We start from the raw sequence: 22,779 nt of genomic DNA on the forward strand, positions 1-22,779 counted from the left end.
CTAAAGCTCTGCAAACCTGTTGTGAGGACGACAAGGAAGTGGAGCAGTGAGGCTGTGGAGAATCTCCAGGCGTGTTTAGGCTGTACAGACTGGGATGTGTTCAGGACTACTACCAACAGTCTGGACGAGTACACAGAGGCTGTGACTTCCTACATCAGCTTCTGTGAGGACAGCTGTGTACCATCATGCACCAGGGTGAGTTACAACAACGACAAACCCTGGTTCACAGCTAAACTCAGAAGGTTAAGACTGGATAAGGAAAAGGCCTTCAGGAGTGGGGACAAAGACATATACAGAGAGGCAAAGTACAAGTTTGGCAAGGCAGTGAAAGAGGCCAAACGACTGTACTCTGAGAAGCTCCAAAACCAGTTCTCAGCCAACGACTCTGCGTCTGTCTGGAAAGGGCTCAAGCAAATCACCAACTACAAGCCGAAAGCCCCCCACTCCATCAACGACCGACTCCTCGCCAACGACCTGAACGAGTTCTACTGCCGCTTTGAAAGACAAAGGGACAGTCCTGCAACCATCTCCCACGACGCCCCCCAACAGCTGCAGCCACAATCCACCACCCCCATCTCTCCAACCTCAAGAGGGGCCTTGGCACCTCCAACCCCCACCCTGAAGTTCCCCCCCACCAGCCCCCTACCCACGCCGAGGACGGCTCTTTCCATCCAGGAGAGGGACGAGGGACGTCAACAAACTCTTCAGGAGACAGAACCCCCGGAAAGCTGCTGGTCCGGATTCTGTCTCACCAGCCAGCCTGAAGCACTGCGCTGATCAGCTGTCTCCAGTCTTCACAGACATTTTTAACACCTCACTGGAGACATGTCATGTGCCAGCCTGCTTCAAGTCCTCCACCATCGTCCCTGTTCCCAAGAAGCCAAGGACCACAGGGCTTAATGACTTCAGACCCGTCGCCCTGACCTCTGTGGTGATGAAGTCCTTTGAGCGCCTTGTGCTCTCACACCTAAAAGACATCACCGACCCCCTCCTGGACCCCCTGCAGTTTGCCTACAGAGCCAACAGGTCTGTAGATGATGCAGTCAACCTAGCCCTTCACTTCATCCTCCGGCACCTGGACTCCACAGGAACCTACGCCAGGATCCTGTTTGTGGATTTCAGCTCTGCCTTCAACACCATCGTCCCAGTTCTGCTACAGGAGAAGCTCTCCCAGCTGAGTGTGCCCGACTCCACCTGCAGGTGGATCACTGACTTCCTGTCTGACAGGAAGCAGCGCGTGAGGCTGGGGAAGCACGTCTCTGACTCCCTGACCATCAGCACCGGTTCCCCCCAAGGCTGTGTTCTCTCTCCTCTGCTCTTCTCCCTGTACACCAACAGCTGCACCTCCAGTCACCAGTCTGTCAAGCTTCTGAAGTTTGCGGACGACACCACCCTGATCGGACTCATCTCGGATGGTGATGAGTCTGCGTACAGATGGGAGGTGGACCATCTGTTGGACTGGTGCAGCCAGAACAACCTTGAGCTCAACGCTCTAAAGACAGTGGAGATGGTTGTGAACTTCAGGCAGAACCCAGCCCCACCCGCCCCCATCACCCTCTGTGACTCCACAATTGACACTGTGGAATCTTTCCGCTTCCTGGGAACCATCATCTCCCAGGATCTCAAGTGGGAGCCAAACATCAGCTCCCTCATCAAGAAAGCCCAGCAGAGGATGTTCTTCCTGCGGCAGCTGAAGAAATTCAACCTGCCAAAGACTATGATGGTGCACTTCTACACAGCCATCATTGAGTCCATCCTCACCTCCTCCATCACCATCTGGTACGCCGCTGCTACAGCCAAGGATAAGGGCAGGCTGCAGCGTGTCATTCGGTCTGCTGAGAAGGTGATTGGCTGCAGTCTACTGTCGCTCCAGGAACTGTACACCTCCAGGACCCTGAAGCGGGCAGGGAAGATTCTGGCTGATCCCTCCCACCCCGGTCACAGACTCTTTGAGACTCTCCCCTCTGGCAGGAGGCTGCGGTCCATCCGGACCAAAACCTCACGCCACAAGAACAGTTTTTTCCCATCTGCCACCAGCCTGGTTAACAAAGCCCGGAAACCACCCTGACACTCTCCCTTTCCCCCACACCCCCCCTTTTTTTGCTGACAGGACACTTGTAACTTGTAACTCTATGTGTTACATTAACGCTCAGCTTGGACTCCTGCTTTACTTGCACTGCTTTACTTGCACAATGATCACCTGCACTGTTATATTGCTCTTGCATCTTATACTGCTCTATATTTACTCTCACTCACTTAAAACTGCACATATATTTATATTATATTGTAGATATGTTTATACTGTTTAATTTGTACTGTATTGCACCGACTACGCCAAAACAAATTCCTTGTATGTCCAAAAACGTACTTGGCAATGAAGCTTTTCTGATTCTGATTCTGATTCTGGTAAACAGTTAAATGTTAAATGATGATTTAAACTTTTCCTGCTTTTGGATCCAGTACAACATAAAGAACAGTGGAAGGAATTAAGCAACTCTATAACTCTAATGCTGCTCATGGTAAAAACAAAACAAAAGAAACAACTTAAATACAAAAAGTAGTTGTTAAATGATTTTCATTTATTAAGGAAAAGAAAGCTATAGAAAGCAAGGTGGACCTATGGGAAAAGCTATTTTCCTCAAAAACTAATGACTGGTTGTTCCACCCTTGGTGCCATCAAGAGTTTGTGATAACTGGCAATGAGTGTTTTCCATCAATTTAGAGGGATTTTTAGCCCACTCTGCTTTGCTGTTTTATTTCAGGCCCATTTGAGGGTTTTCTAAGATGAAATGCATATTTAAGGTAAGGTCACAACATATCAATGAGCTTTAAGTCCAGATGTTGACTAGGCCACTACAAAACCTTCATTATTCTCCTGCAGAACTGAAGTATTTTTCAGCTTAATGATACAAACTGATGGTCAGACATTCCCATTCAGGATTTAATGCTAGAGAGCTGAATTTATGGTTCCATCAATTACCGCAAGTCACGCTGGTACTAAAGGAGAAAAGCAGCCCCAAACCATCACACTGCCACCACCATGTTTGACACTAGGTGTGTCACGGCATTTTCCCTCAAGGCAAGTGCTAAGTGTGACTACTGTGTGTGTGTGTGTGTGTGTGCACGCGTGTAGGCAGTGCAGATACTGTTCAGCTGTTTGTACAGATAAGGGGTGTTTTTTGCTGCCCTTGTGAATATCCCTATGATAATGTAGGCTTATTCATCTCCCACTGCTTTAAGGTTGACTGTCCTCCCATCAGCTTGACCTTATATGTAGGCATATTACCTGTAGGCTCATGCTTAAAACTGACAGCTTAAACTGAAGGGGTTTGTCTCCCATTTCTATAGTTTATGGGCAGGAGATATGGCAAAGCTGAGCAAAGAGGCTGGAGCTCCTAACTCTTCTCTAGGACCATCATGGAGGCAAGTCTCCAAAAGAACAGCGCAGATTTAATTCGTATACGACTGAAGATTTTGTCACATAATGTGCTCAAACCAAGGTAATATGCAGATGAGCCAAATCTTTTTTGGGGGGGAGGGGGCAGCAGAAGTGATGAAAAACATGCAGTGAGTGAGTTCTGCTGCTTCAGTATCTGACAGTTATACGGTATTATTCTGTGTTTCTGGCTGCGATAACAGTTTAAAGGGTAAAGCAACAAACTTATGGCAAATCCCATCTGTGCTGCATAGATAAGGTAAGAGTGTTAAACATCACTGCAATTATAAACTAGCCTACATGGTCTTCAGTGCCAGGTTTCAGTATTTTCTTCATATAACTAAAGCATTTACATTTGTGAACGATGGCAGCTGTGATTCAACCAATATAAAATATTTAGGTGAACAAAGACAAGACGAGAATAAAACACATACTAGGCACTAGGATAACGCACATGCTTACTTGTAAATGATGTCGTGACATATGTGTACATTTTTTTACTTTATTTAAGACGAAATATGACAAATGAACGTCTATGTGGTAAATTATGAACATGAATTCATTCACATTAACCTGACTGAACCGAATTTAAAACTAGTGAATTACATTTATTTTTTTTTGGTTTGTTTTAACTTTATTTTTGTTAATAGATAATTTTACATGGATCAAATAAACATAAATATATCAGTGAACATAGCAGACAGGGTCAATACAGGTTCACAAATTTGATCAGTTTTAATGTGTAAATAAAAAGCTGAGTCACAGAGACACGTTAATTTGTACATCATATTCATCAAAACTATTGGGAACCGCAGGAAAAAAACATATCAGTTCTACAAGTTATAGAATAAGACATCTGCACAGGACAGAAGAAGCACTTTCACTACTTAAGCTCCATATGAGATGTCCAAGGTTTCCAGGACATCTCACATTTAGCACTTGCATATCTCAGAGAGAAGATCAGATGCTCCATCCTATAAATCTCCCCTATGATCTCTTTCCTTTCTGAAATAGAAGGATGCTTCTTACTGAACAATTTTCTAGTTATTGCTTTTTTGAGGCTGGTCTCCAGAATTTCTATTAAGTATCTGTCTTGTTTCTTTATACCTGTTGATAAATTCCCCAAATACAAATAACTGAAAGAGCAGTCCATTTCTGAACCGATAATTTCTTTGATCACGTTTCCCCAAAACACTGAAATTGTTATAAACTGTTATAACTTTTATAAAGGGGAATACATAAAAATAAATACATATTCAGACTATTTTAGTGATAAGAACAGTGATAATTATAAATGAATGAAATTGTAGATAGTTTCAATAATTCTTTTCGTTAATGTTGGGCCAGACTTGGCAGATAAAATCCCATTGAAATGTTTAAGCAATAATAAATTGGATAATTCATCCATAGAAATAAATTCAAAGACGATGTTTTTGTCTGGAGTAATTGAGGTAGAATTAATAGATATTGTTAATAAGTGTAAGAACAAATCATCTACTGATTGTTATGATATAGATATGACATTAGTAAAAGGAATTATACATTGTATCTTTAAACCATTAACATATAAATGTAATCTATCATTTTAAACAGGAACTTTTCCAAGTAAAATGAAAATTGCTAAATTAATACAACTATACAAGAATGGAAACAAACACATTTTCACTAACTATAGACATGTCTCTCTGCACCCTCAGTTTTCTAAAATCTTCGAAAAACTCTTCAATAATAGATTACAGAAATGTATAGAAAAACATAATATAATCAATGAATGTCAGTATGGGTTTAGGTCAGCTAAGTCAACATCAAATAGTTTAGATAAGAAGAAATATGCAGCGGGAATATTTATTGACTTAAAAAAGCCTTTGATACTTTGAATCATAAAATATTACTAAACAAACTGGAAAGATATGGCATTTGGGGAGTGGCTTTGAGTTGGATTCAAAGCTATTTAATGAAGAGACAACAGTATGTGAGAATGGGTGGGTTTGAATCAGAGATCTGTATTGGGTCCAATGTTGTTTAATTTATATATTAATGATATATTTAATGTATCTAAATTATTAACTTAATTCTATTTGGGGATGACACCAATATATTTTATTCTAGTGATAGTTATAGTGATTTAGTATACAATATAAATAATGAACTACTTAAACTAAAATCATGGATGGATATCAATAAATTATCTCTAGATTTAAATAAAACTAAAGTAATGTTCTTTGGAAATTACAAGGAAAATGTTTAACTCAGTAATACATATACAGGTCCTTCTCAAAATATTAGCATATTGTGATAAAGTTCATTATTTTCCATAATGTCGTGATGAAAATTTAACATTCATATATTTTAGATTCATTGCACACTAACTGAAATATTTCAGGTCTTTTATTGTCTTAATACGGATGATTTTGGCATACAGCTCATGAAAACCCAAAATTCCTATCTCACAAAATTAGCATATCATTAAAAGGGTCTCTAAACGAGCTATGAACCTAATCATCTGAATCAACGAGTTAACTCTAAACACCTGCAAAAGATTCCTGAGGCCTTTAAAACTCCCAGCCTGGTTCATCACTCAAAACCCCAATCATGGGTAAGACTGCCGACCTGACTGCTGTCCAGAAGGCCACTATTGACACCCTCAAGCAAGAGGGTAAGACACAGAAAGAAATTTCTGAACAAATAGGCTGTTCCCAGAGTGCTGTATCAAGGCACCTCAGTGGGAAGTCTGTGGGAAGGAAAAAGTGTGGCAGAAAACGCTGCACAACGAGAAGAGGTGACCGGACCCTGAGGAAGATTGTGGAGAAGGGCCGATTCCCGACCTTGGGGAACCTGCGGAAGCAGTGGACTGAGTCTGGAGTAGAAACATCCAGAGCCACCGTGCACAGGCGTGTGCAGGAAATGGGTTACAGGTGCCGCATTCCCCAGGTCAAGCCACTTTTGAACCAGAAACAGCGGCAGAAGCGCCTGACCTGGGCTACAGAGAAGCAGCACTGGACTGTTGCTCAGTTGTCCAAAGTACTTGTTTCGGATGAAAGCAAATTCTGCATGTCATTCGGAAATCAAGGTGCCAGAGTCTGGAGGAAGACTGGGGAGAAGGAAATGCCAAAATGCCAGAAGTCCAGTGTCAAGTACCCACAGTCAGTGATGGTCTGGGGTGCCGTGTCAGCTGCTGGTGTTGGTCCACTGTGTTTTATCAAGGGCAGGGTCAATGCAGCTAGCTATCAGGAGATTTTGGAGCACTTCATGCTTCCATCTGCTGAAAAGCTTTATGGAGATGAAGATTTCATTTTTCAGCACGACCTGGCACCTGCTCACAGTGCCAAAACCACTAGTAAATGGTTTACTGACCATGGTATCACTGTGCTCAATTGGCCTGCCAACTCTCCTGACCTGAACCCCATAGAGAATCTGTGGGATATTGTGAAGAGAACGTTGAGAGACTCAAGACTCAACACTCTGGATAAGCTAAAGGCCGCTATCGAAGCATCCTGGGCCTCCATAAGACCTCAGCAGTGCCACAGGCTGATTGCCTCCATGCCACGCCGCATTGAAGCAGTAATTTCTGCAAAAGGATTCCCGACCAAGTATTGAGTGCATAACTGTACATGATTATTTGAAGGTTGACGTTTTTTGTATTAAAAACACTTTTCTTTTATTGGTCGGATGAAATATGCTAATTTTGTGAGATAGGAATTTTGGGTTTTCATGAGCTGTATGCCAAAATCATCCGTATTAAGACAATAAAAGACCTGAAATATTTCAGTTAGTGTGCAATGAATCTAAAATATATGAATGTTAAATTTTCATCATGACATTATGGAAAATAATGAACTTTATCACAATATGCTAATATTTTGAGAAGGACCTGTAGATGGTGTTGATATTGATACCGTGTCAGAAATACATTTTGTGGGAATAACTATTGAAAGCAAATTGAGCTGGAAACCACACATCAGACACATACAAAGTAAAATTTCTAAAAGTGTCTCAATTATTATTAATAAAGTTAAATACTTCTTGGAATATAATGCACTACGATTATTGTATTGCACATTAGTTTTGCCCTACTTGACCTACTGTATAGGAATCTGGGACAATAAGTATAGAAGTTTACTTCATCCCCTCTTTATACTCCAAAAACGTGCTGTGAGAGTTGTACATAAAGTAGGGTTTTGTGATCACACTAATACTTTATTCTGGCAGTCTAAATTGCTAAAAAATGTTTGATTTAGTAGATTTTTACATATAGCCAGTAAAAATACATTACCCACTAACATCCAAAAGCTCTTTACATAGAGAGAAGGGGGTTATTATTTGAGGGGCTGTGGTAACTTTAAGGTCCAAGCGGTGAGAACTACTAGGAAATATTTTTGTGTGTCTGTGTGTGGTGTTAAACTTTGGAACCGATTGGGATCGCAGCTCAAGCAATGTCCAAATATTCATCAATTTAAATCAAGAAATAAAGAAACAGTTTGGTCACAATACATGGTTATTGGCAGAGGGGTCTGACTGGACCTGTAATGTATATTTGTATATTGTGGTTATAATAACTATATATTGAATATGTTGATTATTTTTTTATAATGTTATTGATGCACTATGCTATGCTGATATGACAGTGAAGATTTAGTTATTAAACTGTAAATGGCAACAATCATGTAATTTCTTAAGGAATGTGAACAGGGGGTGGGACTAAAGTTTTTCTTCATCCCACTCCTTTTCAAATCATTGTTAGTATTATTATTGTTATTATTTTTGTACTCTGTAGAACACTATACTTATTTTTGAATGATATGCGTTTTCTTACTGGCTTAGAATAAACATTTAAATAAAAGCTCAGGTCTGTTAGTCTGGAACCCTTTGATTTTTGGAGTGATGAAAAATCTTAGAATATTTTTCCATGTAAACACTCTCCACAGACCGGAGCTTGAAGTAGATGACTGTGTTTTACAGATGTTGAGCCAGTCCTCCCCAGTTACATTTATATTAGCTTCCTTCTCCCATCTTATTTTAACATATGTTGTGGAGTGACCTCTCTCTAGCTGCGAGGATGTGTACATTTTGGAGATCAGTTTTCTGGTGGCACTACCTTTATGTGCTTCCTTAAATATTTTTATCACATTTAATCCTCTCTCTGTTGTCCATTTGTTTCTGTGATAGTAATGTCTCAGTTGAAGGTATCTGAAGAAATCATGTTTCTTTAGGTTAAAGGAGTTTCTAAGTTGTTAGAAAGTCATTAATCCTTTATTATTCGATATTATTGAAAATGAAGTAGTTCCTAAGTTTCTCCAGTTTTTAAATCTACTGTTGGTCAAATATGCAGGTATGAATTCTGAGTCATGTGTTATCCGGCGTAGTATTCATGCATTTTGTTCAAATTCTGTCCTTGGTTAAAATGTAAAATTGAATTTTCTTTAATTCTCTTGTAATCAAACTGTAAACATGTGAGCAAGAAGATGCTTGTCCTTAAAAAACTACGGTTTATAAAATAGAAACTTCAAACAGTACAAACCAAACCTTTAGTAACACATACGTTTGACACTGGTTTTGTCTGATTTTTTTTAACAGGGGTTGCTGGTTGACCTTTGACCTATTTAAACCTTTAACATTTTTTAAAGCTGAAGCAGCACAAAGATAAGAACTGATTGGCACCAATTTTGTTTACTTCCATTAAGGTGTGTGTGTGTGTGAGTGTGTGTGTGTTGGGGAGGAGGGGTGGTTGACCTTTGATGACCTCTGGAAACCTTTATTAATATCTTTAAAATGATAATAGCACAAACCAAAATTTCAGCAGCACAATCGTTAGACGCCAATTTTTTTTTATTCGAATAAGTTTGTGGCCTGCCATCTGTGTGACTCCCTTCACAAGGAAGGAAGCTGCATGAGATCATTATTAAAGAAGCTGGCTGCTCAGATTGTTGTATCTAAGCATATTAATGGAAAGTTTAGTGGAAAGAAAAGGTTTAGTACAAAAGGATTGTGAAGCAAAGTCTTTTGAAGAGTTTGGGGGAGCTTGGACAGCAGGCGGAGTCAGAGCATCAAGAGCTACACAATGGGACTCAGTACATGGACTACAACTGTCACATTCTTTGTGTTAGGCTCTCCTGAACCAGACACAGCATGAGAAGCTTCTAATCTGTGCTTGGGAGAAAAAAGGGTTGAACTGCTGCTCAGTTTACTCAGATGAAAGCTAATTTTGTATTTTATTTGGAAATCAAGAGCTGGAGGAAGAGTGGAGAGGCACAGAATCAACATGTGAACAGTAAATGACAATTTGAGGTTTCATGTCGTCTTCTAGTGTTGGTCCAATAGTTTTTCTGAAGTCGAAAGTCAACACGACCGTTTACCAGGGAATTTTAAAGCACTTCATGACCTCTTCTGCTGACAGTCTTTATAGAGATGCTGGTTTCATTTTCCAGCAGGACTTGGTACTGGCCTACAGTACCAACAGCTGGTTTAGTGACCATGGTGTTACGATGCTTGATTGGCCAGCAAACGTTTGGTTGAGCTTTGGTCTCAGGGGCTCAGACGTTCTCAGTCTTAAGATTTCGCACTTGGAAAGGAGTCATCTGAGGTGTTTCGGACATCTGATCAGGATACCTGCGGATCTCTTTCCTTTGGAGGTTTCCCGGCCACATCGAACTAGGTAGAGACTCTGGAATAAAACCAAACCTCATTGGAGGGGCTATATTTCAGTTCCACTGAAACGCTGTCTTAGTCTCCCTCCTGGGCCTGGACATCCTCTGTCTTTTTAGGAGGTTTTCTGCATGTTTTGCCATCCTAGGGTGGCACAGGAAAGTTCATAAGAATCAACCAAACATAAAGATGGGTAAAGAGGAAAAAGTGCTAACTAGTACAGCATCTGTGCAGACTCACATTGTAGTACATTAGTGAAGATGTTAAAAAGGTTAGAATGATTTACAAAGGTAAATGAAATAGTTATTCAAATAAGCACAAACCTGTGAACAGCAGTGAACCAATGGCAAAAACACACATAATACAAGGCAGCAACAAACTATATCGGTTTCTTAATGATCCACTCCTGCAGACAACGTCACTCGTTAAGCTTCCTTCTTGGACCAAGGTTTGGCTTTCAGAGCATCTGTTTGAGAAAAGAGAAATACATTTTAGTCTTCTCCTGACAAATTCAAACATATGCTCTGCCTTTAAGGAGCTGTCACATTTTAGATTCCAAGCTGTTCACATGTTTTCCAGCCATCATTATTCTCTAAAGAGGCTGGAACATAAAAACCAAATGTAATCTGGTCTTTCTGCTGTCAGTGATGATAAGGACAGGCTGGGTGACTGAGACCCCTGATGTATAGCTTGTGATAAGGAGCCTGAGGAGATCTTCCAATAATGACTCTTCAGTTTAGTCCTCATAGTAAACAACTCTTCAGACTCCTGCAGTTCCTCTGCAGCAGTACAGTCCAGCAGAGGGCGATAGTAGCTCAGTGGTAGAGAGCTCATTATTGGTTACTGGTGTAGGAGTAAGGCTAGAGAAGGACTGTTAATAGAGTCTACACATGAAACAGGAGACCCTGGAAGGTCAACATCTGTCCCACAACTGTAGAGCCTAGAAGTAAAAAAAAAAGTGGAATACAGGGAAGGTTTATTTAACGTATGCCGTCTGAGAGAAAACACAAGAAAGACAACAGGACAAAAATGAAGACAGACTGTGTTCAAATTCAGGGGCTGCATCCTGTGAAGGACCTGGTCAACATAGACCAGGTCCTTCACAGGCTGAGAAGACTGGAAGTGATCAGCTGTTAAATAAGACGGTGAAATAAGACCTTCACCAGCTGTTCCTGCCCTTACCTGATGCTTAGCAACCATGACAGCGTGAAGCGTTTTGCTCTGTTTGCTTTTTTTGTTAATTTAACCAAATACACTGATGACAAATAAGATTTCCAGTTTATTAGCAAAATGTATAACTTTAACACTTACATATTAACTTTCTGAGCAAACAGAATACATTAAATATTTCTATGCAAATGCCAGCAACATTTTTACATTTAAAAGTGTATTCCTGTTCTGCTGAACAGGCTGAACCTGGATTTAAACATCATAATGCTGGTCTAATTATGAATAAACTTTTCAAACAGGTATAGCTCATTTCTACATCAAGGAATAAAGATGAAGGAGTTATTCATTCCTAAATATACTCTTCAGCCTTACAGTCAGACATTAAAGTGAAATATATTGATGTTGTTCTGGATTCTCATTTAAAATGTGAAAAACAAGTTAAAATAGTGAGCAGAGTAGCTAAAACAGACCTTACTTACATTTAAACTAATTAAAGTTTTTCTACCATTTCATGCTGCAAATAGTTTCATGCATTCTTTGATTCTCTCCCATTTATTTCATTTCATTTTATTTTATTTATTTCATTTCATTTTTATTTTTATTTTATTTTATTGATTTAATTTCCCTTTGGGATTACTAAAATATTTTTGAATTGAATTGAATTAAGTTACTGTGTCACCTCCTGGTCTCCAGCGACAGCAATCCAAATTTTGGACAGAAAACCTGTTAGATTTCATCTTTGCCATGTTCTTAAAAAACTAAATATGTTTTTGAATGTTTGAGTGGTCGGACTCCTCAGGGGCTCAATGACCTTATGGTTCCTCTCAGATATGTAGGTTTAGTAACTCCTAGTGCATCCAGCAAAAAACTGTAATACATTTTGGTGTGTAATTGGAGTCTGTAGGAATGTAGAACAATTGAATTTAGTCTCTCCAGGTGCTGAGTTGTATTTTGTTTGATTCATATTTTTCAGTCCGTTCATCATCCGTTATGTTTTTTGAACTGTTACGTCACAGTATTTCCTGCAGAACAGCTGAATAAGGTCAAGGACTTCCTGCTGATCAATTTCACATATCTGCCATTTTTATTTCTACCTGCACCTTTGTAGTCCAAACTCAAGTATCCCTACCCTGAAAGAGGATAAGTTCGGTTCAGTTGTTGGGTGTATTAACCCACACAATTCATTACACCGTCCCCAAGCATCAGAACCTCTTCAAAGTGTCTGGTTATATTTTATTGCTCATGGAAATGTTCCCACATCAGTAGGAGTACCTTCAGCAACCTCCCCCAGAGTCAAGAAGGATTTGCTGAAATACTTCATCTGATTAAGGGATAAGTTCCTTCTGTCTATGGAAACAACGGACACAACAAAGTGTTAAGCTGCAAATAACACAGAAATGGCAATAAACTTTATTTTCGACATTAACTTATTGTGGATTGTTATGATGTCCTGGCCATTTTTCTGATAGCAGTAGCCTCGTGCCTCCTGCTAATGTTAGCGCTGTGTTCTCCGGGTATAGCGAGCCTCGACCGCCTGGGCGGCTGACAGCTGGTGAGGCGAGGAGGCAATAGGGCCAATAACGGAGATCTCTGATTACGTCGGAGTACTTTTTCAATTAAGCAGATAATTTAGGCTTACACAGCTACATTCTTGCCTGAAAACATCAGAAACGATTCTTTTGTGCCACAGAAAGTGTAATATATCCAAGTTTTGGCCCCTCTCTTCCACCATTGGAAGAGAGGGGCTGTTTGAGCAAACTGCCTCGACTTGCAATGAATCATGGGATAGGATGGGCCACAAAGTATATACTGGACTCATCCTTTAAATATCTGGAAACTGGTTGGCCGTATTTGTAGGAATCTTCATTCATTTTAGAGATTGGGGGAAGCTTTGAGGGGGCCGAGGCGTTGCATCGCCTTTAATGTGAATAACATAACGTACATAGTGACTGTAAAGTTGGTGCGTATTTTTAATCACAACCATTAGATCAAGTGGAAAAGTAGCTTGTAACAAGAGCCTATCTTTTGAAAACAGAAATAATTTCTATAACAAACTGCAGCACTCATGAATATGAAGCAGCTCTTTTTCCACAGAGAGGAGTGGACAGGTATTTCTCTGTGTTTATCAGTGGTAAAGTTTGTTATTAGTGAGATAAACAGCTTCTCTCTGTATGTTGCTCTCTCATTACCACTGTTCACACATCTGACTGCATCAGCACCTTTTATTCAAGTCCATGTGGACTGCAGGGTTCACGTGGACTGCAGGGTTCACATGGACTGCAGATTACACATGGACTGCAGATTACACATGGACTGCAGGGTACACATGGACTGCAGGGTTCACATGGACTGCAGGGTTCACATGGACTGCAGATTACACATGGACTGCAGATTACACATGGACTGCAGATTACACATGGACTGCAGATTACACATGGATTGCAGGGTTCACATGGACTGCAGATTACACATGGACTGCAGGGTTCACATGGACTGCAGGGTTCACATGGACTGCAGGGTTCACATGGACTGCAGATTACACATGGACTGCAGATTACACATGGACTGCAGATTACACATGGACTGCAGGGTTCACATGGACTGCAGATTACACATGGACTGCAGATTACACATGGATTGCAGGGTTCACATGGACTGCAGATTACACATGGACTGCAGGGTTCACATGGACTGCAGGGTTCACATGGACTGCAGGGTTCACATGGACTGCAGATTACACATGGACTGCAGATTACACATGGACTGCTGGGTTCACATGGACTGCAGATTACACATGGACTGCAGATTACACATGGACTGCAGATTACACATGGACTGCAGGGTTCACATGGACTGCAGGGTTCACATGGACTGATGGACTGCAGGGTTCACATGGACTGCAGATGTGGAGCAACAGGCAGAGGCGAGGAGCCAGTCAGATCACTAATTTTTAAAACAACTGAATGTTTGTCTGACTTGTAACATAACAAGTTATTAATATGTAAAGGTAACATCAGCTCATGGTATTTGGAAGCACGTAGCCTGTTAATTGATGTGGGACGTTTCTTATGAAGTTGGGAACCATTAACAGGTCTTAATGAGAATTACTCTTCGCCTCAGAGTTTTCCAAAGTGAGCCTCCTTTCAGTCACTCACAAGCAGAAGCGAAACTGAAGAGCAGTTTGTTGAGTTCCAGGCTATCAGTCAGGTCATTGTGAGTAGGAAGAGGAGGTGATTAAACCACAGCAAACCCCAGTTTGTTGGAATGATCCAGATGCCAGAAGTTACTCTGCTGAGTTTGTGTCCCTTCTCTTCTTCTCCTTCTTCTCTGTCTGCATCTTCTCCACATAGCCATCATACCTGCCATCTGTCCTCAGTGCTGTTGCAAAGTGCTGCCGCCTTTTGGGAGCAGCAAAATAATGGCAGACTACTAATGAGCTTAATTATTTGCTGCTTTAGTGAATCACACTGCACATGTTAAATTAACATCTTTGGACCCACTCCTTCCAGAAATTGACAACTCTGCGCTGAAACAGCCAGTACTACAAATTCATTGAGCCACCAACGTTTCACCAGACCCAGAAAGAAAGACGCCATTCCGGCTGGGGACCAGGGGCAACCATACAGTTCAAAGTGGTTATGGGTTTACGACTACCTTGCAAGGCCGATCAGGGGCATAACACTGGTGGGTCAGTTTCAACCCCCCATTCTGAGTCAGGACCTTCCAGTTAAGTCGTGATGCATAATAAACACATGGAGTGAAAGGATGATCTAAAAGGTGCTGTCATCTTACTTTGTCCACAGAGTGCAGTTCACCCCATGTAGAGAAAAGGATCCTTCCTGACAGACTTCACACACTGTATCATGTTTGCTGGTTCCTGAAAAATAACAGACAAAGTTTAACACAAAAACACATCAGCTGTTATTAAGAGTTTTAAATCACTGTGAAATAATTCAGTCTCACCAGGTTGTTTTATTCTCTGTCCAGGATCACACACTGAATGTTTCTCTGCTGTGCTACATCCTGTACTATCTGCTAAACTTTTGCAGAAATATCCGCTTAAAACATCACAAACTGTGTCTGATGTTGGTGTGCAGTTCTGCTTGGCAAAGAGGCCAACCCCTAAAAAGTAAAAACACTCATCATTATTTTAGATGTAATTAATCATCCTGTCTTATTAATTTCACCAAATATTTTCCACCTGATCGTACCTGGGTCACAGAAGGAGCAGGGGAGACACCTGGTCAGGCCGTTGGGTTGGTTCATGTAGGTTCCCGTGTCACAGGGGACGCAACGTGTTCCTGACTGAATCGTGCAGTCTCTGCCAACTATAGTTCCTATAAAAAAAACAGGACAATTATTTAACTAATTAATGAATTAATTAATAGATCTTTATAATCTCAGATATCACCTCAGCCTCTCTTTATATTTAAGACTTTAAGTAAAGTTAAAGAGAGATTGTTTTTGAAGTGGGATTATACAGAGGTTATATCAGTAGTCAACATCTTCCCTGCAGCAGACAGCAGTCAGAGAGACATCTCTGGCGAAGGAAACAAGAAATTATCATTAGAAGTCAGACTAATGTTTTTATCTGACTAAATTTCTCTGATGTTTTTTACTTCATACAAGAGAAAATGCTGGCTGTGTCTCAGTGGAGAAGAGTAGCCATCTGACAGTTAGAGAGTTGTGTGTTGGCTGTTCAGCCTCCCCTGCCACATGTCAAAGTGTCCTTCAGCAAGACAATAAAGTCCGAGTTATCTTCTCATACTGACTATCAGTGTATGTTTTTGCAAATAAGTAAATGAGACTCAGCGGAAAGCACTTTGAGCAGTTGGTATGACTCTAAAAGCGCTGCATTCGTTCAGTTTGTTCTCTCTTTAAAAAAGAAATTCCTTTATTATTTTTTTCTTTCTGGGGAAATAAGAAGATAGCTCTGTTTGCCAGATATTACAGAGGACTAACTGTTGAACAATGATGACTGGAGGAATACATCCTTGGTTCTCACCCTGTGCTATCATTAGCTCTGATGGTACCTGGTCTACCTTCATTAGTTCACTGAACAAATGTCTTAACTTTGCATTCAATTTTCAAACAATACAGGCTAATAAAAGTGTGTTTTCTCTATTCTGTATGATCACACAACATAAGAACATCTTGAATACAGGAGATTGCGTAGTATAGTATAGTATAGTATAGTATGGACTATCAGGATGTCCACAAAGACACCCTGTCTAATTTTAAGGCTAGGCTTAAAACTTTCCTTTTTGATAAAGCTTATAGTTAGAGTGGCTTAGGTTATCCTGAGCTATCTCTGTAGTTATGCTGCTATAGGCTTAGGCTGCTGGAGGACATAATGACCACTTTCACTCTCTCTGATACATTCTCATACTACATGGTTCTGGTTCTGCTGGAGGTTTCTTCCTGTTAAAAGGGAGTTTTTCCTCTCCACTGTCGCTACATGCATGCTCAGTATGAGGGATTGCTGCAAAGTCAACACCAGTGACTGCCCACTGTCTCTACATGCTCATCCAGGAGGAGTGAATGCTGCAAGTCTCTGACTCGATGCAATCTGCTGGGTTTCCTTAGATAGAAAAACTTTTTATCCAATTTTAATAATAAATAGAATCTGACTGAACTGTTTGATAGTTAGGATTGATTGGAATGTATGAACCTGACTTGTAATGTGTATAATTCGATTGAACTGACATTGTAAAGTGCCTTGAGACGACATGTTGTAAATTGGTGCTATACAAATAAAACTGAATTGAACTGAATTATGGTATAGTATAGTATGTGATGAATTTAATGAGATACAAATAATCAGGAGAGCAGATAAAGCTTTATTTTTAACGTTGGCTTTCACAAAGTTTTTTAAGCAAGGCAGCCATATTGGATTTTGTGTTTTCTAACTTCAGACTTTAAGTAAAAATGTAACACATAAGTAAACTGTGTCCTTCAAATGATCCTTTATAAACATCACACTACAAACTGAACAGTCCAGGTCCTTATTAATGCTGTTTCATACAGTCTATAAAGTTGGTGGTAATTAGAAATCTTAGTATTCAGGTAATACTAAACAAAATTAAAGAAAAGACTGTAAAGAATTTATATGATGTTCATTTGACAAGCAGTGTACACTATGTTCACAATAAAGTACTGAATGGGACAGCCAGGGGTTTGTATTTTAAACATCACTTGAGTTCAGCATCATTTTTTCCCATGTCCAGTTACATGCAACATAAATAGCTGCCCACAGAACACGCCACCATATGGGTCTAACTCTGAGGTCATGAAGAGAACAATGTGCAGTTTGGCTTTAAATACTTTATAACAACCACCAGTTGTCATAATAGGACTGACGTTAATTCATTGCATTGTATCCACTCACACAGACATGGACTGCAGTTGTAACCATGTGATCAACCTCAGTTCTGTTTCAGATTTATATGCTTGATAGAATAAGACCAGCTGCAGTTATTGCAGGTTACAGTCAGGCTTCCATAAAGCCACTATCAACTGTTCATTCATGTATGGTCTCCATGTGGTCATGTTCCAGACGTTGGAAGCTGGCTGTAGAACATTTGTCTTCTGACATTAAAAGTCACTGTGGAACAAATATTAGTGTTGTTGATTATTTATGAGAAATGCTTAAAATTGATTTCATCTCACTAGTGATAAACATCAATATCACAGAGTTTTACTGCAGAAAACACAGATTACAGCAAAAGATGTTTTCAACTTATTTTAGATTTTCATCTGTTATACCTACCAAGACACTAAAATCAGTTTTCTGCTGCTTTGAGTTTAAAGTATTCATATAAAATAGTTGAAACCAGAGTGGTTAACTAAGTGCGTCTGAAAATGAAAATAACTTATCATTAAAAACATCAACTAGCAGAACAGTTTGTCTTTATGAAAAATGAAGGTAAGGAGGTTCTGACTCCTGATTGTTGGATTATATTGACTGTAGTTTTCTGTTCATTTTCTGAGTAGAAAACAGAAGCTAATTACACTTTGTTGTTTGGAGTCATTTTCTGCAGGATGATTTACCATGACTGCAAGCTTCCCCGTTTGAAGTCTTTGCCGCATTTGTTCACCCCAGACGAGCTGAGACGACTGCTATAGATACAGTATTATGCTAAATATTTTAGAGAAAAGAGAACAAAGTGTGAAGAAAATTATAAACATGTGTGATATAGATTTCAGCCTGGATTTGAACAGCAATATGATCCTGCGGTAAGAAGCTGTTGGATCTTATTGACACGTGTTGAGAGCTTCAGCTGGCAGTCCTGAGTCTGCAGGTGCTTCAGTATAACATGTTTGACTCATTATCATCAGTCCTGCATTTGAAGAGTAATCTAAGGTAATTTAATGTGCAGATGAAGCATGGGTTAGGGTTAGTTAATATCTTGTTAGTTCATGGAGTACTAAGGAAAAGGAGTAATATCTTCAACTTCAGTAGAAGTATAGATTAAATAAGTATTTCCATAATAATGTTAAATGCGTGAAAAAAAATTGTTTATCTGCTGGGTATATAATTAATAAATCAACGCAACAAAGCTCGATTGTCAAATTTCCGAGTGAACTTGAATGCTGCAAAGTGTTGCTTCGTCACCCAGAAATAAATAAATAAATACAAATCTTTCAGGATAAAGGCGTGGAGTGTGTATCTCTATGTGTGTGTCTTGTGTCTCCTTAAGTGTGCCCTCCCACTCAGTAGAGAGGTCTATGTACGACACAATATGTCCGTTTATTTCGACTTCGACACACAAAATGGCTCCAGTTTCGGTTTTCCTCGTTGTTCTCGTACCTTCGTGGCACATTGGGCAGCACTGTCCATCACTGGTTCTGTACTCCTTCGGTCCGCAGTTTGAATCTGATTCAATCAGGGCAAAACCCACTAAGAAACACAGGAGGGACGGAGACACGGAGTGAAAAGTGGGACAATAAAGTTCAACGTCATCATGATCAGGTTTGTCCTCCGGAGAGGAAGCCAACTTCAGCTTCGTTCCTCGGAGGCAATCAGACTCACCCAAGATGATCAGCATGGACCACATGCTGCTACATACTGCACCGCTGCTTTATATGGTTCTGAAGAACTTGCCTGATATATATGTTTTCATTAAGTTTTAAAAATAAATAAAATAAAAGCCATTGGAAACAAACGCCTTGATCCCGGAAAGCAACTTGAAAGTTGCCAGATTTGTCTGGAAGCAGCGATTAATCCTCCATTATGGAGTTTACCGTTTTCATTCCGTTTTCAATTGGAAAGAGCGTTTCTCTCCTCATTTTACTTTACATCCTCACCCCTGCTTAAATCCATGAGGCAAAAAGCAAACAAGTCTAATCAGATGAGGTCACTGACCCAACTCACACCATTTAGTGTCAGGATTGGTTCTAAGTAAACAGTCACCCTGCTGCTGCCTGAGGAGGGTCCACATTTCTACATAATCACCAGAAGCATTCCTCTGCATGATCGGACTGACAGGCTGCTCTCCTTTAGATTACTGGTCCTTCTCAAAAAATTAGCATATTGTGATAAAGTTCATTATTTTCCATAATGTCATGATGAAAATTTAACATTCATATATTTTAGATTCATTGCACACTAACTGAAATATTTCAGGTCTTTTATTGTCTTAATACGGATGATTTTGGCATACAGCTCATGAAAACCCAAAATTCCTATCTCACAAAATTAGCATATCATTAAAAGGGTCTCTAAACGAGCTATGAACCTAATCATCTGAATCAACGAGTTAACTCTAAACACCTGCAAAAGATTCCTGAGGCCTTTAAAACTCCCAGCCTGGTTCATCACTCAAAACCCCAATCATGGGTAAGACTGCCGACCTGACTGCTGTCCAGAAGGCCACTATTGACACCCTCAAGCAAGAGGGTAAGACACAGAAATAAATTTCTGAACAAATAGGCTGTTCCCAGAGTGCTGTATCAAGGCACCTCAGTGGGAAGTCTGTGGGAAGGAAAAAGTGTGGCAGAAAACGCTGCACAACGAGAAGAGGTGACCGGACCCTGAGGAAGATTGTGGAGAAGGGCCGATTCCAGACCTTGGGGAACCTGCGGAAGCAGTGGACTGAGTGTGGAGTAGAAACATCCAGAGCCACCGTGCACAGGCGTGTGCAGGAAATGGGCTACAGGTGCCGCATTCCCCAGGTCAAGCCACTTTTGAACCAGAAACAGCGGCAGAAGCGCCTGACCTGGGCTACAGAGAAGCAGCACTGGACTGTTGCTCAGTGGTCCAAAGTACTTTTTTCGGATGAAAGCAAATTCTGCATGTCATTCGGAAATCAAGGTGCCAGAGTCTGGAGGAAGACTGGGGAGAAGGAAATGCCAAAATGCCAGAAGTCCAGTGTCAAGTACCCACAGTCAGTGATGGTCTGGGGTGCCGTGTCAGCTGCTGGTGTTGGTCCACTGTGTTTTATCAAGGGCAGGGTCAATGCAGCTAGCTATCAGGAGATTTTGGAGCACTTCATGCTTCCATCTGCTGAAAAGCTTTATGGAGATGAAGATTTCATTTTTTAGCACAACCTGGCACCTGCTCACAGTGCCAAAACCACTGGTAAATGGTTTACTGACCATGGTATCACTGTGCTCAATTGGCCTGCCAACTCTCCTGACCTGAACCCCATAGAGAATCTGTGGGATATTGTGAAGAGAACGTTGAGAGACTCAAGACCCAACACTCTGGATGAGCTAAAGGCTGCTATCGAAGCATCCTGGGCCTCCATAAGACCTCAGCAGTGCCACAGGCTGATTGCCTCCATGCCACGCCGCATTGAAGCAGTCATTTCTGCAAAAGGATTCCCGACCAAGTATTGAGTGCATAACTGTACGTGATTATTTGAAGGTTGACGTTTTTTGTATTAAAAACACTTTTCTTTTATTGGTCGGATGAAATATGCTAATTTTGTGAGATAGGAATTTTGGGTTTTCATGAGCTGTATGCCAAAATCATCCGTATTAAGACAATAAAAGACCTGAAATATTTCAGTTAGTGTGCAATGAATCTAAAATATATGAATATTAAATTTTCATCATGACATTATAGAAAATAATGAACTTTATCACAATATGCTAATTTTTTGAGAAGGACCTGTACATGCTGGAACCTGGTTGGAACCTGGAACACTTTCTACAACCTGGTTGGAGAGTTCGATGTGTGCTGCTGCTTGCAGATCCAGGCTGCTTCTCCTCAGTCCGTGTTTTAAATTAAGAATTTTGCACACAGAGCAAACAAGCGACAAAAAACAAACCTGGATGACATTTACACAACACAGAACAAAACACCTTCTTTATTAAACTAACAATGCTGACTAAAACCACAGTGGCACCTGTAATCTGTGTCCTGAACACTGTACGCTCCAGAGATGACACCTGTCTTGAAGAACCCACAGTCCCGGGAAGATCTGAGACACTGAACATTCAGAAAGGAGGATGGTAAAAACAACCCAGAAAAAGATTACAAAAAAGTGAATAGAAATCAGTGAAATACTTTATTGTTCAGCAAGGTAATACGGTCTCAGCTGAAGAGCTAGGATTGTTTGTCAAACCACACCCTGAAACAAAGAAATCACAGATTATATTGAGAACATTCCTTACAAATCTAAATATAGGAATTTCTGACTGATATCGTCTCTGCTTGAGAGACCAGTAAACATCACCTCTGTTAGAAAAGACAAGTCTCTATGTAAATAACAAGGAAGAGTGTGAATTGTTAACTGGGGGTCCACAGTGGGAAAGTCCAAAGAGGACAAAGGCCAGATTTCCTGGCAGAGCCTGTTAATAGTCTGCACTTTTCTGGAGCATCTGGAATATTTAAAGGGACAGTTTGAGATACCAGGTAAAATGGAAGTAAAGCTAAGAGGTAAACAAAAAGTTTAATAAAGACGCTACAGAGCATTAGCTACTTTGACGTTATTGTGACCTGAGGAGGTTCAGCTGAGCCTGGAGGAGAAGCTGTCTGGTGTTCCTGCAGCAGCAGATAGCTGCGTTCTTATCTTTGCTACTGTAGACCTTGATCCTGCTTGTCTGCCTCTAAGATCAGTCAGAAATAGCTCTGACAAACCTTCACAGATAAAAACAGCTCCACAAGATGGACTCAAGCTCCAACTGGGAATATCAGCTATCAAAGCAAATCAGCATTCTATTCAAATCGATTTAAAGGGATATTTTAGTTGTGTTCTAAAACTTTAGAAGGTCAACACCACCGAGCAGAGGCTGGGTTGTTTTTTATTTATTAACAGTGCCTTGCAAAAGTATTTACACCCTGCAAACGTTTCTCCATTTTGTCACAATGCAACCACAAAGTGCAATATTCTTTATTGAGATTGAAGCTGAACAAGGTAGCTCCTACCCATGAAGTGGAAGAAAATGTTTTTGTTTTTGTTTAACAAATACAAGTTGTTCTTATGTAATCCTCTCCATTTACTCTGATCCACCATAATAAAATTATTACCAGCTACCTTCAGAAGTCGCCTAATTATTAACCAGATTCCAGCTGTGTCTGAATG

The 22,779-nt window shown here is 40.4% G+C and overlaps 1 protein-coding gene and 1 long non-coding RNA gene across 2 annotated transcripts; both read right to left on the bottom strand.

The window, feature by feature from the left end:
- Positions 1–9,626: 9,626 nt before the first annotated feature.
- Positions 9,627–19,568, bottom strand: LOC124870112 (tumor necrosis factor receptor superfamily member 14-like). The gene is made up of 7 exons (XM_047368619.1): positions 19,281–19,568; positions 19,059–19,148; positions 15,460–15,585; positions 15,212–15,370; positions 15,041–15,125; positions 10,402–10,544; positions 9,627–10,222 (listed from the first exon to the last, which is right to left on the bottom strand). The coding sequence occupies exons 1-7, from the start codon at positions 19,303–19,305 to the stop codon at positions 10,194–10,196; spliced, it is 657 nt and encodes a 218-aa protein (XP_047224575.1). The 5' UTR covers positions 19,306–19,568; the 3' UTR covers positions 9,627–10,193.
- LOC124870119 lies at positions 17,069–19,052 on the bottom strand. The gene is made up of 2 exons (XR_007038714.1): positions 18,299–19,052; positions 17,069–17,852 (listed from the first exon to the last, which is right to left on the bottom strand). It is a non-coding gene; the product is annotated as an uncharacterized LOC124870119 (long non-coding RNA).
- Positions 19,569–22,779: the final 3,211 nt, after the last annotated feature.

The sequence above is a fragment of the Girardinichthys multiradiatus genome, chromosome 1 (assembly GCF_021462225.1).
Source record: "Girardinichthys multiradiatus isolate DD_20200921_A chromosome 1, DD_fGirMul_XY1, whole genome shotgun sequence".
NCBI classification, from domain to species: Eukaryota; Metazoa; Chordata; class Actinopteri; order Cyprinodontiformes; family Goodeidae; genus Girardinichthys; species Girardinichthys multiradiatus.

Bases quoted from the DNA above. Each gene is read 5' to 3' on its own strand.
- LOC124870112 (XM_047368619.1), bottom strand. From the start codon at position 19,305: ATGTGGTCCATGCTGATCATCTTGG. The intron at 19,149-19,280 runs GTGAGTCTGATT...TGTGTTTCTTAG, and splicing joins GTCCATGCTGATCATCTTGG to TGGGTTTTGCCCTGATTGAA. The intron at 10,545-15,040 runs GTAAGATGACAG...TTTCTCAAACAG, and splicing joins AACTGCACTCTGTGGACAAA to ATGCTCTGAAAGCCAAACCT.